Here is an 18,821-nt window from a genome sequence, read left to right on the forward strand (position 1 = left end):
TGAGCACAGCTTCACATAATGGGCATGAGCTCGTGTTTTGGAGAAACAAAAATCTTGCAGAAATTCTGAACCGCATCAGTATTTCTTATATGCAACTTTACAATATTATCACCTTGTTTGTGTATATTGTTCAGGTCAAATCAAGCACTAGTATTTCATCCATGAGAGCATTAAGAGCATGCACAACCAATGTTTACATGTAATCAATCATTTACACAACTAGAAATACAAATCTCTAAAGATTTTTAAAAATACTAATATACAATCCTAATTAGCATGTTGGTAGTACAGCATTTTAGGTTACTGTCACGTTATCTTTAGCACACTTCCACACCCAATAAAGCTCACAGTTTGCAATAACCCCCCAAGGAACGCGTGGTTAATTTCGCTTCCACAAAGCCTAAGATCAGCTGGCTTTTGAATCTCCACAAGGAGTTAAAATGCAAAAGAGCAAAGCATTATCAATCCCAGCCTATGAGAGCTCACACTGCATGGCAAGCTAGAATGCTTTAAGCTAATTATGTTTATAGCTACCCAAATCCAATTTCAGCAGTCCACTGTAGCTCTAGTCTGTTACTGCCATTTTACATAAGCTTCATTTATTTTGAATTTTCAACTATTAAGACAAAGTCTGCCTTTGGTTTCTTTCAAGTGTTTCACGCTGGGAAATGAACTCTTCTCTAAGCAAATAAACTATCTTTTTACTCCCAAAGCTGGTGCTAGGCTGTAAATGCTAATGCTTTCAATGAATTCAAAATACCTGCAAACTGAAGATAGGACTTAAAAATGAGAAATTGTAATTAAGAGCTCTGATATAATGGACAGAATGCTATGGAAACAAACCTACCTAGCACTCTTTCTCTGACAATTAAAAAAAAAAAAAAAAAGACTAGAGGTCACAGCACATTTAAGTGTGAATCTATTACTGTCTATGCTCTAGAATGAAACCCTGGTCGTGCCTATAATGGCCTGTGAATGTTCCCCCCCAGACCTTACAAATTCCTCAAAGCCACTTGGAGGGACCCTTTCTGCAACTTCAAGGGTGAGGAAAAGCATTGCCTTTACTCCAGATCTCGGCAGGGTTGGTGACACAAGCACTGGGTGCCTGAAATGATGTATTCGAGGGGGGAGGAGGAGCAACAGCCCTGAGCAGCCACTGTCAAAGGGGCACCTTCTGCAGCAGGAGATGAAGTGACATCTGTGGAGCCATTGTCATCAGGGAGGTCAAGGTTCCAACCACTCAGCTGAAAGCAACCAGCAAACTTTAGGTTGGCATGCAATTATTTTCAAAATAACATTCATATTTCCAAGTGGAAAACATACCATGGCTTTTAATCCAAGAAACAGGGCCGTGTCAAGTAATTACATAGAGCCATAAGGTACTTCAGAGGGCCATAATTCTGTCACTCTCCAATTAATTCCTACACCACAAGTATGAATTTTGTGGTGGGAAAGTGACTTTTATGAAGTCTTGACTAAACTGCCAGCTTCTTTCTCTGATATTCACCACAGTTCTGCTTCTTGAGTACAGAAAATGGATTTTGTATAATTCCATGGCAGCAGTTGCTAACCTGTGATCCACCTCTGCTCTATCACTTTGTTGAGCCTTTTTCATTTATTGTGAACATTGACTTATCCTGAAAATCAAAGTTATCTCAAAAGGAAAGTTATCTCAATTTGGAAATAGTATGTATTAAAAAGTGACACACTGTGGTAATGAATTCCATTAAATTGTAGCATAAGGAAAATAATATATATCAACAGAATCAAGTATCCTGTGAAGCTATTAGGCTTACATATCTGATCTTAGTTGCAGAGAAAGGCTACCAGGAACTACCAAAAAAAAAAAAAGAGATTTCAAGAAGGTCTAAAATAATACTGGGGAGCGCTAAGAAAATTTCTTAGCTTTCCAGAATTTGAAATTGACTTAACTTCAAGAAGAGTGTAAGCAAGTCATTATTTGTCTTAAGGTCACAATAGCAAGCTGATAAAACCTATTTAAGAGTTGCTGGTTTATGCAAATCAAGTTTCATTTCTTAAGGGGTTACTGTCACCTTGGGTAAGAATCAAATTTAAGATTGCATTTTTTCCCACCAGTGCAAGTGCATTCTTGTTCTGGTGAGCATTAATTGATGGCATCTGGCTGCTGAGACAGATGAAACCATCTATTATTAGGGCACTCCTATATTACTCTAAAGTGGAAAAGTGGACTTGGGCATAATGAATGATTCCAACATCACACAAAATACCCCAACACAGGAAAAAAAACACCAGAACAACTATCTAGTTTCTTATTCTGGGTTTTCAAATTCTGGCTTGTGTATAATGCTTAAATTCTAATTCTACTTTAATAATATAACTTGACATTACACATCATGGAAAGTTCACACCTGCAGACTAGCAGATTTATAGGTCTGTAGGTTTTTAAAATATATTAAACCATGATTATGCTTAAAAGATGCAAAGTAAAAGTAAAATTGATACCCATAAATATACTAATAAGTGTTAGGTAAAATATTTGCCAGAGCATGCATTTCTATTTTACGGGCTGTTAATCCATCATAGTGTCACTAACATTGCAACAGACACAGACTGCTGTGCTTATTACTTTTTAATGCATCACTCCATTTTAAACATTAATACTAACAAGTTCAGGCTATAATATAGTCATCCTTCCTATCCATAAAAAGAAAAGGAAAAAAATCACCACCCAAATACTAATTTATACTACAATTTTACTTATAAGCACACAATACTAGATACATTTTAGAAAAAATACAGAAAAAACAAAATTTCTGAGTCAAACTTATTATCACATTTTTCCCACCCCAATATTTTGTGGGTTTGGAGGGCTGCAGTTTGGCAGGGAAGGGGGCTGGTTTGGTTCAGAGTTTTTTTTATGCTGTGAAAATACTTTTGCTAATCTTCAATTGGGACCAATAAAGTAGATTTAGATAATGGATTCAATGCAATATTTGAGCAAAGGCCAGTGACAACACCAGTGACAATCCAAAGGGGATGTTTTATTACATGTGCCATTTATCAGGGACCTCAAAAATAAGAATAAAAAGGTTGTGCAGTTCTCAGCCCTCCACTTCTCAGCTGTTGCTAGAAATAACTGTTTACATTTCAATGGTGGATGGACTTCTTAACTTTCCTCAAAGTGTTTTGGTTTTTTGGTTTTTTTTTTAACTAGCTGAGGGCTGCCAAGATAAAAAGCAATATGCTATCTTGTCAATGTTTACAAAAAAGACAGACAAGAAGGACACAGGAAAGGTATCAGACTCCAAGAGCTTCTCCTGAGCATTATACAACCTGATGCATGTTTTGGTACATGTAAAATAAGGCTCCCTATTTTTCAGTTCTCACCTTTATCTTGTTCAAGTCCTACTTTTCCCAAGCACAGAAAGGTACCACCCATTTTCTCAAAAAACACATCAAATTCCTTAAACAGTTTCCCAGCTACTTGGATCCCTAAATTCCATGTTTCCATCCTCCTTTATAAACGTATAATGAAGACTATTTCATCCTAGCTACCCTTCTGGTTCCTACAGGCTGCTGGAGAAGACACAGCCATGTAAATCACAGCCTATGCTCAGTTCTCTCTCAAATTACCATAAACCTGAACTGCAAAAGCTGCTCAGTCTCCAGAGCAGGAGGTGTCAGAACTCCATGAAAAGCCTTCTGAAGTGATGTCCTGTGGCACTTGCCTCGTAATCAAGGGCTACAGCCACAAGCCCCTGAGGGCAGCACTGCCATCCATCACCATGAGCCCCCTGACCCACTCACCAGTGCACTGCTGATTCCCTGGGGTGTCACTTCTCCCCAGGGAATCTCCACCTGGGGTGTCACCTACTCACTCTGCTTAAAATCCTCATCCCAAGCAGCTGTTCTAGGAAGCTCCTTACTCAAGCTTTAAAATCTAAAGCCAGACCTTTTTTTAGTTGTGAAAGGAAAGCAATACTGTGATGTTTTTGTTATCAAGGAAAACTGCAACAGTTCAGTGGCACTTCTTTCTAACAGTTTTGTCCTAGTAGTCAGTAGTCTGGTAGGTTTGCTGAACCAAACTAATTACTCTCAGGCAAAGCAAGACAGTCATAACACACAGCTGAGAAACTGCAGAGCTCTGAAGAGATAAGCTCTCCTAAACTGAGTAAATAAAAAGCTTCAGTTTCCCAAGACAACCTTTAGGTACTCTGGATGCAATCAGTACATGCCCCGTCTTTAACCTACAGATGCACAGAGTCAACTCCAGTCCTTCAGCCAAGATGAGCTCCTTCACAGCACCCTGGGTAACATCTGAGCCCACAGCCTGCTGGCAGCGAGAGGCAGATCTGACAGCAGCCCACACTTCAAGGAGCACTTTTTAGAGCAGCAGTTACATATTTCGTGAAGCAGTAAGACCAGGAAACTGCAGTAGTTGAAGACAACACATGTCATCTTTCTGGGCATCCTGCCTTGCCGTACCACCCAGAGAGCCGGTGTTATGCATTTTGAAGAATTGTAGATGAAGTGACTAGGGATTTATTTTAAAAAAATTGAGTGCCCTAATTGCCCTTTTTTACCACAACTGGCACAATATGCACCCCCCAGCATCCTGCCACCCCCATCCTGAGACTGAAATATAGTAGAGCACAGGCTGTTCAAGCATACAAATTGCCAACGGGGAAAAGTAATAATCTCAAGGCTTGCATCATTTCACAGTCGAGTTGTTTGAAGACAGGCTAGCCATTACACAGAGCAGCTGTGTTATCTGGGTTTTCCTTTCACTCATTTATAGACTTGAGCTGCTTTTCTAACTATGTTGAAACTATTTCCCTTATTAACAGTTTTTGTTCAGTATGCAGGGATCTCAGCTATATCAAAAACACACAAAGGCTGCCGTTCTGTATACATCAATATTTTAGGGACACTGTTAGATTGGAAACCTGTCAGGGCCCTCCAGATATGTCACAGTATTGGCTGGAATTCACCAGGACACAACAAAGATCTGTCTTTACAAACTTGGGCAACTTTTTTTTCCATGGAGCTGACTGACACAACTGCATCTTGGTGTTATCAATCAATGTAAGGACCAAAGAATCTCTCCTCTATTTGCAAAACAGAATAACCCAACAGAAATAAAACGTAAGATTTTCACATTTTCAGTTATTATTGCCCAGAAACAAAGGCCATTCCACATTATTCCAAGCAGAAAAGATTAATTTAAAAACTACTGTAATCAGGCATAAGAGTTGCCAGCTCTTTTTTTTTTTCATTTGACTGGGTTTTTTTCTACCATTTAAAAACTACTGTAATCAGGCATATGAGTTGCCAGCTCTTTTTTTTTCATTTGACTGGGTTTTTTTCTACATGCCAGAATGCAAAACTTAGGCAGAAATCTGCAGTAAAATATAAGATGGGATTTAAAACCATACTGTCAGGGAAAAAAAATAATATCAGGTTAACAGGGATACCTTTCAGTCCTTTTATATTTCATTCTTAATTATGCTTTACCAACAGAAGATCTGTTCCTATTTTTCACACTGGAATGCTCTTCTATTATTATATTCAAATATTTGTTGTTATCTCTGTACCAGTACTGACATATACATGGGGAGGGAAATACTTAAACCCTATAAATTTGGAATATACCAAGATGTTTCCTGTGTTTTAGATATTTTTCCAATATTACCACAAGCAATGGTGCCTCTAGACCTCAATTCTCCTCTTCTCCATCACATCTTCTTAATTCTCCCATATGTTTCCCTTTATTTAGGGGCTATTCTTTCTTTCCTTTTAAATTCCACCCTTGTTTCCCTTCTATGATGTAGATCCTTAATAAATAGTAAAATAACAATGCAGTTATCACACCAAACAGCCTTTCACCTTCCAGTAGTAGGTAGTAAGATGTTCGTATAGTCAGCATTGTTCTCTCCAGTTCAAGTTAGACTAAGTTATAACAAAATGTTATAAATTGCAGGTTTAGAAGCCTCCCTCCTGATGGACACTGTTACATTGTTTTAAAAAACAGCATTCTATGTAGGAGAAAAACATTCTGCAAAATCCATTACTACTCCATAAAAGTCTCATACAGAGGAATTTACATAATGAACTGCAATTACTCACATTATATTTATCTAGTGAAGAATGAAGCCATTGTGTGCAGTGGAACGTGCCTGCTCTGCACTAGCACACGCACAGAGGAAGTTACCTGGTGAAATAACACATCAATCAGGGGTTAACACCAAGCCTGCACCCGTGTAATGCCATTTCCAGTTCATTAAAAGGAAACCAGCTGCAGAGTCTGCCATTGTGCCAGCCTGTCAAGGCTCAGCAAGAGGTTAGGAAGAGATGTGCAGCGAGCTTGAGAGCTGTTTGTTATGGGCAGGGAAGCCCTTTGTGTGGGAAGCACTTTTGAGAGAGCTGTGACAATGATCATCACAAGGTTTACAGCTCCTGCACACACTAAATAATCTGCCTTCACTGAGCAGAGCCCCCAGCTCCTGGCTAATAGGTATTATGTGATATAAATAACTCCACAGAGAGCTGCAATGTACCAACATGGGCACTGAAGTTCTGCAGTCACAGAATGGGTCAGGCTAGAAGGGACCACAGTAGTTGAACCTCCCTGTTCAAGCAGGGTTATCCTAGAGCACAGAGTCCTGAAGATGAATCCTGCCAGAAGGAATTCTTTTCTTTGCTGACACCACAAACCTGCATATGTATTTTAAAATTTAATGAAAACTTGACAGACAAAAAGTCTGTTCTACTTACTGAGTTCAGAGTTCACAGGCTAAGTAAGGCTGGCTGAGCATTCAGTTGGTAAGCATGCAACATTCAAAAATGCCTACAAAAACAGCCAGCAAACTGGACCCTGATTTCTGGATTAGAAGGAATTTGATTGATTTTTGCACACATCTGAACACTGCCAGTTTCAGGTATGCACATTTTTAATACATCTTGGACATTCATACATGAAGGATCATTCACTGGGGAGTACTTGCAGATCAGATCTATTTTCCTCTGGACCACACTTTTGAGTCTTTCTCAAAATTAAATGTTTGGAAACTATATAACCCCTTCATTTGACTTGTCAGAATGGGACTGTTCTTAAGTGCTCCAACACAACAGCAATCAGCCCCTGTTAGACTGAAAAGAAAAACCCAGGTATGCTTAGACCTTTTGTAACATTTCCTAATTCTACTCTTCAGTATTAGCAAAGTCCATCATTAAAGACTATTTTCCTTTATGTGGTGTTTTAAAATGACACGATCTTTTCATGGTAGCTGTGTGAGTGCAGCAGGTCTCCACAACATGCAGACTCCTGCTGTGCTGAAGCAAGAGTCTCTCTCCTTCCATTTCCTTTAACAACTATATTCAGCTGCTGCTGCAGCATTTCACAGTCCACTTCAGAGGCACGTGGGGTGGAGGAGAGGATAAGAGGCAGACGGACAAGTTAAGCACCTGTTTCAGTCCAAAGCAAAGTGCAGATCAAGCAGCTGCAAGCAGGGACTTTTAAAGTCAGAAATACTCTGTTGGTTCTATGTACACATGCATCATCCAAAATTAAAATAGAAAAGCATTACTGCAGCAACAATTTCAAAGAATTAAAACACATCAGAATCACATTCTCAAATCCCCTGCACACACAAGATAAACAGCCTCAGCTCATCAGTCTTCTCTTCCTTTCCTTCACTGCTTCTTTTCCAAAGATTAAGAGACGGCTTTCAAATTTAACTTACAGATAAGCACTTGTCCACAAAAATAAAAGTTCATTTTTGCTCTTAGTACATTCAATTAAAAAGAAAATCTCAAAAAATACCCAACAAAGTAAATTATAATTTGTACAAGAAAAAAATTAAACTCCTGACGCATTTTTGTCAGTGACATTTTTCACTTTCATAAGTACATACAGAATAATATAACCAGCTTTAACATCTCTGCTAAATAAACTCATCTTTCTGCATAAGAAGGCCCATCTATGTGACAGACAATTGCATTTGCTGAAGGGGTTGATATGATGCCAGTTAGAGGTCCTGACTTAGTTTTTCACTTTAAACCACAAAAAGAGTGTTTCTGAGATAATGCACAAGAAAAGGCAGGAGTCCAAATATTTTTCTTACTGTAAATTAGTGAAAAAACTGACACAGAGCAAGAACAATGAAGAACAATCAAAAGCAATTATATTCAACAGGAAGAGAATTTTGTCACAGCCATGGGAGGCAAGAGCCAGGATCCCAAAACAACAAATGGACTGTCCCACAGGGCTGTAGCACAGTGCCTGAGGGCAGGCGAAGATATCTGCCACAACATCCACAAAAGAACACAGAGAGAAAGAGAGATCCCTTCTTTTCTTATGAGTAAAGAGAAATTTGGGATGTTTGCAACTCCAAGTAAAAACACATAGTGAAAAAAAGATGCATGCACATTAAATCCTCAACTCCTTTGATGACAACTATTTGAATCAGATGAGTTAAATGGGTCCTATGAGAGGAACAACAGAGCACACAATTAAGACTGACCAGAGAAAAAGTAATCACAAATTGTAATTAAATATTTTTAAAATCCCACTAATCCCAAGAAACAGACCTTGTTTCAGCTACTATGTCCATAATTATAAAGATGAAGGACATGATAGTGGCTGAAACAAGCAGATGCTCAACATACAGAGCTGTTTGTCAAAGGAAATGTTACTGCACAAATAAATTAATGATGCTAATAGCTCAGCTTTTTTCTTTGTTTTCCCCCTAAAGTGGTATTAGTTCTGTTTCAGAGTTCTGATTCACAGTTTAAGCTCATGCCTGACACATTCTAATCCATCACAATTCTCCCTCCCCAGCTCCCAAACCATGCCCTTAGTGGAGGGAAATGTGAAAAGCAGGTTTTCAGTAACTTCAGCTTTCAGTGTTGGCCTGCTTTTGCACAGCCCCGTCCAAAATCACTCAATTACTGTTTATGTACAGGTTGACACTAAGTAATTCCAGCTCTTGATTATTTCAGTTGTTTGCATCCCACTGAACTGTGCAACGAGGGAAAACTAAACACAAGGTTTAGAACAAAAATGATCCACTGCTAAACGCATCCAAACAGTGGGCAGTGTACCTGCATCCTGTCTCTCAGGGCTGGTGGCAATCCTGCCTGCCATTCAGTCAGAAAAGTGAAAACTACTTCCAGCAAAGGAGGGTTTTTTAGCACCCTTTGATCCTGATCACCAGGGTCACTTTATACATGAGTCCTCTGCAACAGAGAAAGACAGCAAGAAGTTGGGGCAGAGAAATGAAATTCTACTTGATTGTGTCACACAAAAGCCCAATAGTTTTATCTTCACAGACACATGAAACTTTTGAGACAGTAAGACACATTTGTAAAAATGTAAAGAAAGCTTATTTAAAGTCTGCAGTTTAACTATGCATGGTACTAGTACACAACAGTGAGAACAAGGACTAAGTTGGGTTCTTTTGTTTATTTTTAGGAACCAGAATTGCACTTTATGAGTTGGACTAGAGCTAAAGTGAAATTACTGCACACAGGAGTAAGAGCCAGAAGTATTTCATTATTATGTGTCTAAAATAACACTCTGACAAAGCATTGAGAAGTTATTCATTGCATGTATACAGGATGGCACATAAAAACTTTGCAGAAAATAAGTACATACATAATAAGTACAGATAACTGCATACATAACATAACTGCAGACAGATATGTACTCTCAGCATCAGCAGGTGGCATTAGCAGAGCATATTTTACATTTCTTAGCTGAAGCCTTAGGCTACTTTAAAAAAAAAAAAACTTGGCAACTGTGAGTTAATTAAATTGTAAGTGGCAAAGAGTGGTACAAGGAAGAGTTACATGCTCACAGGAGACAAATCAAATGTGTCAGTCTCTAAGGGAGCAGGCTGGTAAACCTTCAAATCAAGAAAAGCCTATTACTTACTAGTCAGAAATACTCTGTACTTTGCAGTTTCAACAGCTGAGTCCCTTCAGAACAGAATTATTCTAGAATGAGACTATAGAAGATATAGAATAATCTCTCAGTTTGTGTTAAATATGTGAGCCAGGACTAAGTGCCAGATCAATACACAGTTACTTAGGGTAAATATACTATTGTGTAAGCAGGAGTTCACACATCAATAAAAAGGAAATATTATTAAAACTTGCAAGGCTTTGAAGCCACCAATTGAAAATATCTTTACTGCAGGAAAATTTGCCATTGCAAGGCAAAAACCCAAGAAAAAGAGCAAACTAAAAATAGCTATTTGATTCTTTTTGATGGCTTCCAGATTTTATTCTGTTCCCTGTTATTATACTTGCTCTGTAACTATTGAGATATTAGAACAGTCTCCCAGGACTTGCCTAGAAAGATTAAGTTATTCTTTCCTCACACTACCTGTGATTTATTTCAAACTTTTGGGAGTAAAGACTCAAAGAGAATGCATGCTTCGTAGATGTCTTCACACCTATTCTGGGAGTGAATTAGAAAAAGGAAATGCTGTACAATGCAGGAAAATCCTGTTAAGCACAAGGACAGTGCCGTGCACACCCATGCTCCAGCCAGCACCCATCCTACTGCACAGCAGGTCCAGTAATGCATCAAGAGAACAATAGCACAGAGGCCCTCAGGGAGGCACCACAGCTTGCCCCCTGATCAGCACCCCCCCCCACCCCACAGCATGGAAAAAAAAAAAAAAAAAAAAGAAAAAAAATTATACCATATGAACCTTTTGGGAAAGGGCATTCAAGTCTCCAGGATACGAACTCACCCGTTAAACATCACTGCCTCCATGCCAAGTGCCCATCTGTGCTACAGGCTGGTTTGGAGAGCTGTGTCTGTCTTTTGTTTGTGAAAATCTCCCTTTCCTGATGGTGTATACTGGGCAGATTAAGAAATATTTACTGGACTGGTTGCCCAACAAAATCCCCACCACTGGGCACTGAATAGAAGCAGAGTCCAACCCTTCACAGCAAATTCCTCAAGCACAGAGAAGCCAGCCTGTCAGGACTGAGGAGAGTGAACTGACACAGAGCAGCAGGAGCCCTCAGGATCCAGTCACAGCTAAACCTCACTGAATTGCTTTCTGCCAGGGTAAGTCCACATCATCACCTGGCTCAGCACACTGCACAAAACATGCTCAAAGTCTTGCCTTTGACCAAACCAACTACATCATTCCTGCCAGATTTCCTACTTCTCAGATTGTTTTATTGACCCCTGGATCCATCACTCATCTTCTATTGCAAGATTCTTCTCTGTATTCCTATACGCTACCTAATTTGCTATCAAATAATCTGACTACATTTTTAATTACCTACGCTTTTTTTCACTTTTTCCTGGCATACAATGGGGTTTTTCCCCTTTTCTATGAGATGACATGTTCAGAGAATACATCTAGAAAGTTAAACAGTATTTTGAAAAAGCTTTGATGTATTATAATTTGCATGCTCCTCCCTATTTCAGTCTGCTTCTGATCTTCTCTGTTTACTACAGCTACAAAAAAACCCAGCCCACAAACTGCCACCCAACACACACTGAACTCCTTGCAGATTATTCCACTATCAAGCTGTTAGTTTCACATGCTATGTCGGAAAAATTGCTTCTAAAATACAAAGCACAAAATCCATTCTGTACTTCAAACAACCTGTAAAGATTATCTCATTCACTGTAAGTCTTGCAAATAGTCACAAGCAAAAGATATTACACTGCAAGACCCTTAGAAATCAGCTGGTTATAAGCATAGCTTGTAAATCAGATTCTTCCTACAAAATGAGCAAGCCAAAGGGGAGGAGTACACATCATTTGACACCAGCTTGTTGTGGTCTTAAGGGTATATAGCCAGTTTGGGTTTTCTCCATATAATGTTCATTCCAAAACTTGCCATTTTGTGGACTCTGATTTAACTTTATTAAACTATATAATGATAGAATTTCTATTTAAAAAAACCAACAAGCTAGAACTATAAACTGTGACTCCATGACATTGGAAGCTGCTGAACAGAAGATACTCAAAAGGACCTGCATCTACTGTAACCATAATCCATTTTTATTTATCAAGTGTGCCTCAACATTCCCCTTGCTTTATTAGAAGTAAAGGTAGAGAAAAGCCCTAATCTCATACTAGATGAGGCCAGCTTTTGTACAAGTAAATATTTATCAAAAACACTTTTAACAGGACTAAGTGATTGCTTTTCCCAAACTTCCACATTTTCACAGGAACAAAACACAATTGAATCATTAAACTGCCTGCATGGTAAAGCACTCAAGCAAAGCAGTGCTTCAAACACTACAGAAAAATCCACAAGAAACTGAAAACAAAACACATTAATCTCTGCTAATTTTAATAAAAAATCATTTGCAATTAAAAAATGTCTCCCTAACAAAGAGTTCCAGAGTTCTTTAAACCTAGATACCACAAACCTGTGTGTAACATAGTCATTAAGTCTTCATTTCTGCTCAAGAACAACCTGCTAACATCTGGTAACACATCAACCAGGCAATTTGCCTTAGTTTTGTCTATGCCTTTTCCACACCACACAGGTAACTCTGCTCTTTTTGAGCAAGGCATTGAACTTCTGGCCATGCCACTGTGCACCAGTTTTGCAGGAGGCTGTGGGGAAATAACAGCCAGGGGTACCCCTGGAAGTGTGTTTTGGTGGCAGCCTGGTAAAAGCAGCACAGTAGCAACCAGAGCTCAGGCCATTCCTGCATTCTCAAGACAAGTTGCACTAATTCAGATTTTATTCCCTGTGGGTAAAGCAGTTACTCTACTGAGAACAAGTCCACGTGGCAGCACATCTGAATGGCCAACAGTAGTGGTGGGATAGAATTCAAACAAGATTACAAGTGAATGTATAGGGCCAATAAGATGGAAACATGCTGAACAGCAGCTCACTTGAAGGCCTCATCCCGCCCCACAGATGTTCAATTGATCCGTTAGGATAATCAGATAATTATTTTGTTATTCTCTCAGCACAAGAGCTTAAAAAAACAATTATTGTATTACAGGCATTACTGAGGGCCCAAAGCTTTGAGCCCCCAGCACAGAGGTGAGCAGCAGCTTCAGGGCTTTCTCTTGGCTGACCAAGCTCACTGCTTCAACCCAACCCCCACATTTTCTTCTGGCTTTTTCTTCTGGGGAACAATGGCCAAGGTTGCTTGGCAGAGTATTCTGGAGAGCGTCATCCAGAACATCAATCAATGTCATCATAAAGGTCAGAGTCACCACATGCCAAGGCCCAGAAATTTTCCATTTCACTGATAAGCCTTCTTTCACATCCCAAAAAGGAATATCAACTAAAGAAACAAAGAACATACCTGCCAAAATACCTTCCCAAATTATGCTGTAAGTACTTCCTCAGTTATTGCCTACCACTGTGAATTTAAGGAAGAATAAAAAAACACCCTTCCAAACAACAAAACTCTCACAGCAATCACCTAACCAACCACTCTTAGTCCCCACACACAACCAAGAGCATCTATGAATGGTGGCACCAAACATAAAAATAAAAGTAAAAATTAGAAATCAGTTTTATGAGTGTTTAGATCCACCAATGTCATGAAAAAGGACCTTTATTACTGTTTCAGTGAACAGAAGGTGTCTTAGAGTGTTTTACTTGTGAGATCACAAGTAAAACATCCTTCAAACCTTGCAAAGCATTCACAAAAAATATATTAATAAGATAGACAATCTATGTACCTGAATCTGCCATAAAAATCCTACTGCTATCTACAGGGGGTTTTTAGCTTTTTCAGACCAGATTCCAAAATGTTGTTCAAGCACCTAAAAATAGAGTTAGACATCTGCTAGAGTTTTGAAAAGCATCTAGCACTTCAGATGCCTGACTTGGTGAGAACTGGCTACAATTGCTTTCCACTCAAAATCAGCAGCCAGCATTTCCAACCCAAAGGAGTAATAATTCGCATTCAATTCTTCTTAAGTGTTACACAAAAACAGTAACAGGCTGCAAAGTCAATATCCATTTCCAAAACAATACACTCACATCAATGAAATGTTCTGAACATACAAAACTCATCTGAACAGCCCCAGCTACACACTGTACCAGCGTACACTTACAGGCCTGTTCTGAACATCTCGTAGGAAAATACATTTATTCTTTTATGTCTTTTAGACCAGCAATTGAGTGAGCATTCCCAGAGCATGTAATAACTTACTCACAGTGAGTCAAATTTGTACGTTACCAGGACCAACCTCTGAAAGTGCTAAAAATTTGATGGTTGATTTTACACTTTAATTTTGATTGCAAGATGTACCAATTACACATTAGGTTTAGCTAAATATTAACTGGATTGTAAAGAAACAAAATGTTTCCCATAGTCCAAGAAACAGATGTTTCACAAATTTTGTTATTTTATTTTTTTAATCAATGTTTTATTGTTCAGCATGAGAACATTTCTTTGCTACTTGACCCCCTACGGTCTTCTTTTGTTTCTTACCACAGCATCACATACAGAAATATTCTCCAAATGCAAAAAATATTCTATATATTCCCACTATAGACTTTTTTTATCCTACTTTTTTCCAAAACAGCTGCCACTGATCACTATCAGATGTAGGTAGTGGAGCAGAAGCGGCACTGCTTCAGTCAGAGATGACAATTTCTAGGTCAGCATTTTCACTAAAGGGAGTAAGCAAAATGAGATTGAAATACCAGACAGCAGCTGTTTTTACTTTACACTAACCTGTACAGAAGTAGTGCATCCAACTTAATTATTTATTACAGACTTACAATAAGGATGACAAGAAAAAAATTGTGCCTAGATTTGACTACACCTTAAAAATAATTCTGCATTGCTGTTTGTTTGAATCTTTAAAAGCATTTGCTGCTATTCTCTTTCCTCCCCCTTCTTCTATCATCTTTATAGAAGACTAAAAAGAAGGTTAGAAAAACAAAGTCTCAAAATAGAAAAAGGAGACCTTGAATGCTCTAGCATTACTTGGAAAATGGAGTGTTGGATTCTGCTACAGGAGATAGCACTTCAAATTTGAAAGGTCAGCTGCAAAGCTTGGCTTCAAAAGCAACTCACAATCACAACATCAGAGAACAGAAATAAGTATTCCTCAGTCAGAAATGAGCACAGAATCCCTGAGATTGTTTTCAGGTAAAATTGATGACAGAGCCAAGTATCTCCTGATGCAACCCTGCCCATCTTTAGTGAGAGAGTATAAAGTCCCAGTTCCCTGGAGACAGCGAGAACTAAGGAACAGGAAGCATTTTCCTGCTCACAGCCCGTGGCTCTCTCACCAGAGCTCGGTGTTACACCCTGTGCTGAACCTCTCCTGTGACACCTGCCAGCTCCTGACACCACTCAGCACCCAGGGGCTCCTCTCCCCACCCATTCATGTTGTTTATCCTTCCTACAACCCATCCGTCCTCCATGTCCTCAGTGTCTCCATGCACACCATAAATGGTAAACACAGGATCTGAAACACCAACCAGATGTTCAAGATCAATCCCTTTCCCTCTCCCTGCAATTGTTCTCAGTAAGGCTTAGATCAAATTTGGTGGCAGATATGGAAATTGTAGCATTTTTCTTCAATGAAACTCAGACTGTAGGTCAGACAGATTTTTTTTTTTCCTTCCCCAGTAGGAGCTATGCATAAAATATTCACAGCATATTTAGACAAATGTGTTTATATTTATCTAATGCAATGTTTGTTTATACTGGAAATAAGCTGTGCAGAGTAGACAGCCCTTATTCTTTGGAGAGTAATGCTGAATCTATCTCCACTCACCCAGTGTTGGTTAGACAACCACTGTTGATTTATTAACATTCTGCCACCAAATTTTAATGCAGAGGACATTGGTAGCCCTACAGTGACTGAAAAATTCTTTTGTATTATGATACAGTCTGCTGAAGCCAATAAATATCTTTAGTATCCTCACTGATAGCATGACATTACTCTCAAAGCCACACATTTACCTCCCCCCTCCTCTCTCATGTTGTTTCATTTGATGGAAGGATCAAAGCCATCAAGTCATTTTTTCACCCCAACTCAATCAGGCAAGTAGCTCTTTGAAGTGACTTTTTTTTCTTCCCTATTTTTCTTTTATTTTTTTTTCCTCTTCATTAGGAAGAATCTTTCTAAAAACACTCTGACATTCTGAAGTTTCAGAATGCTGATTCTACAACAGGTGTGACATGTCTCCGAAAGCAATGCTCTGATGGTTTATTTATGGGCTTTACTCTTTCTTTTCACTTAAGAAGAGACCTTGAATATGTTTTCATATGTCCAACATATATTTAGAAACTCTAAAGGCAGTATCCATTCATCAAAAACATGAAAACTAAAGACAAGAGTTCAAATAAATCTGAAAAGCCATTTGTGGCTGCAGCTTAAGGCTGTCATGGAAAGAAGAATGTCAAAATGCCTCCATTAATGATTGCCTTGCAAGTGCTGGGAAGTTGAAAGCCTGTTACTAACCTTCTTTTCGCTAATGGGAATTCAAACTACTGTGCAAAAGAAGGTGAATAAGAAAAGGGGGGAAAACCAAATTCAAAATTATTTAATTTCAGAAGTCACAAAACATGCACTTTGTCCAGCACCACAAAAGAAACACCACAATTTTCTCGTGACCCTTGATAACACAAAGCAGGAATTGTCCAAAGCAGCAGGAGCCAGAAAATTCAGTAATCACTGACAATCTGCACTATTAGAAAAAGCTTAGTGATTCACTTTATTGTTACAAATAAAGCTCTCATCACTGGAGCTTTTCTTTAACATATTTCAGCACCTTCATCACAAAGAGCATTAAGAGATTTAAACAAAAACCAGCACTTTCCATTTGTAGTCTCACCACATTTTGAAACCTTTTTTTTTAAACCTTAAATATGGCTACTGAAACAAGAAGCTACTAGAAGTCACTGGACTGAAAACCAGTGTCTGCAGGCCAGATCATACATCAGTAAAATTCAAGGGCAAAATTTTAGAAGGGAGCAGGGAAAGGCAGAAACAGGCAGCACCAGTCACATCCCTTCACACCTCAATGGATCTGAAACAGCACATGCTTCTTGCTGTTACAGAGCAACTAAATAACACATCATCCTTCTTTTCTCCATCAAATGGTGGCTTACAGTCCCCTTCTTGGGCAAAGGCTGGTGGCTGAGAGTTGTCCTGAAGTGTTCCCTACAGCTGATAGAACTGAAGAGACATCAAACAAGCAGCTTCCCTAATCACTCAAAAGGACACTGGAGCTCTTGAGTTTTCAAACCAGAAACTTTAATTGAAAATGCAATCTTATTTACTTTAATAACCCTTATTATATTACCATAACACTCAGAGGGAGGAAAAATATCAGAGATATTTTAGTTAGGCAGAAATTTTTATCACCAGCTTAAAGACTTCAGAACTGAGGTCTACAATTTGTGCAAAATGGGAAACAGAGTTTAGGAGCAGGGACACAAAACCTGGGAGTGCAAGAAAAACAGTGTTGTTATCTCCAAACAGAAACCCACACTTCATTTCCTACCATTTTCACTCATTCATAGCTTCAAAAAGACTCTTCAGCTTGGCAGTGGAATTACTAATTTAAGAGCAGTTAACTTTGAGCTCAAATTAAAGACCACAGTGATAAAAATTACCAGGTGCATTCATTGTTGAACAGCAATAGTCTCAGAAGCAAAAAGCAAGCCCTATTAAAAAAATCAGAACCATTTCATCTGGGAAGAATCTCTACAGAGCACAAAACAAAGGCAGGGATAAGAGAAACTCAAAACTGCTGCTTGAAGAAGAATTAGGTAAGCAACCAATTCCCTTGGCTTCATTTTCTGTGTAGGAAATGGACAAAACATGTAACTTTGGGAACCTTGGCCCCACAGCCCTTACAGTGTGTTTCAGCTAGTTTAGTTTTTTTTAAGATTGCCACCACCCAGATGCAGGAATTTAAAAGCAGTTTTTCAATATCAATGTTTTTCCTGTCACTTTCTCCAAGGCAGATAGAGTGTTGTGACCTATTGCCTCGAGCCCAAAGACTGACACTAATGGTAAATCTATTTCATTTAAACTGTTAATTCAGCTGCATAAGGGAGGTCAGAAGGTGCCAGCTCTTGTTTTAATATTGCCTTGCACATTTAACACAGCAATCAGTGATGGATTTCAGGATGTCATTCAGCTTCCCTTAAAGGTTTACTCTAGACCTCAAATGAACTGGCAAAAACTGAAACAGCATCTAGACATTGTTCCAGCCAAAGAACAAATGGCTAATTATAGAAGTCCTATAAGCAACACAGTTTATATATAGAGAATTTTAATATAGAATATAATAGTATATGCAAACCAGAAAATTAATAGACAAGATTAGTTATGTTGTTATTTTTCTGAGTTACAATACAAGAATTTGAAAACATAGGCAAGCTTCAAGTAGTCAGACTAAGCAAGTGATAACTCCAGAAGCTCTTGGTTTATAAATGGGTATCGTATATGAAACAATTAAACAAAAAAGCCACGCAGAAGATCTGCACAATGCCACTGAGTTATAAAGAGTGAAAATACCTAATGTGGGGCAAGGACTTTTTTCTCCTCAGGCCCTTAAACATAAATTATACTGTTTAATTGTACTCAAAACAAAATATATATATATATATTTTTTTAAATTATGGTTTGCTGAGAGTCCTTGATTTCTTTGTTATTGTGGATTTAAGAAAAAATTTGAAGACACAATGTGTTCAAGTAACACAACGAAACAAAGAAGAGAATTCATGCAAAATAGAGACAGCTTTTAGAATGACAAGGGACTTTTGATCTGCTGTAAAATTTCAAGCAGTATTAATAGATATCAATGGAAGAAAAAAGTTGTGGGTACTGCAGGAACATGAGGATTGTGTATTGT

The 18,821-nt window shown here is 38.5% G+C and overlaps 1 protein-coding gene across 1 annotated transcript in view; it reads right to left on the reverse strand.

Moving 5' to 3' along the window:
* The window catches only part of CACNA2D3 (calcium voltage-gated channel auxiliary subunit alpha2delta 3), a 408,036-nt gene extending 397,173 nt beyond the window's left edge, over positions 1-10,863 (reverse strand). Inside the window, exon 1 of the mRNA XM_041425790.1 lies at positions 10,743-10,863. Coding sequence (XP_041281724.1) covers positions 10,743-10,765 — 23 coding nt within the window. The 5' untranslated portion in view covers positions 10,766-10,863. The remainder of the gene's footprint in view (positions 1-10,742) is intronic.
* Between the last annotated feature and the right edge of the window lie 7,958 nt (positions 10,864-18,821).

This window comes from Onychostruthus taczanowskii, unplaced genomic scaffold (genome assembly GCF_017590055.1).
Source record: "Onychostruthus taczanowskii isolate IOZ18803 unplaced genomic scaffold, ASM1759005v1 scaffold9, whole genome shotgun sequence".
In the NCBI taxonomy this organism is placed as follows: domain Eukaryota; kingdom Metazoa; phylum Chordata; class Aves; order Passeriformes; family Passeridae; genus Onychostruthus; species Onychostruthus taczanowskii.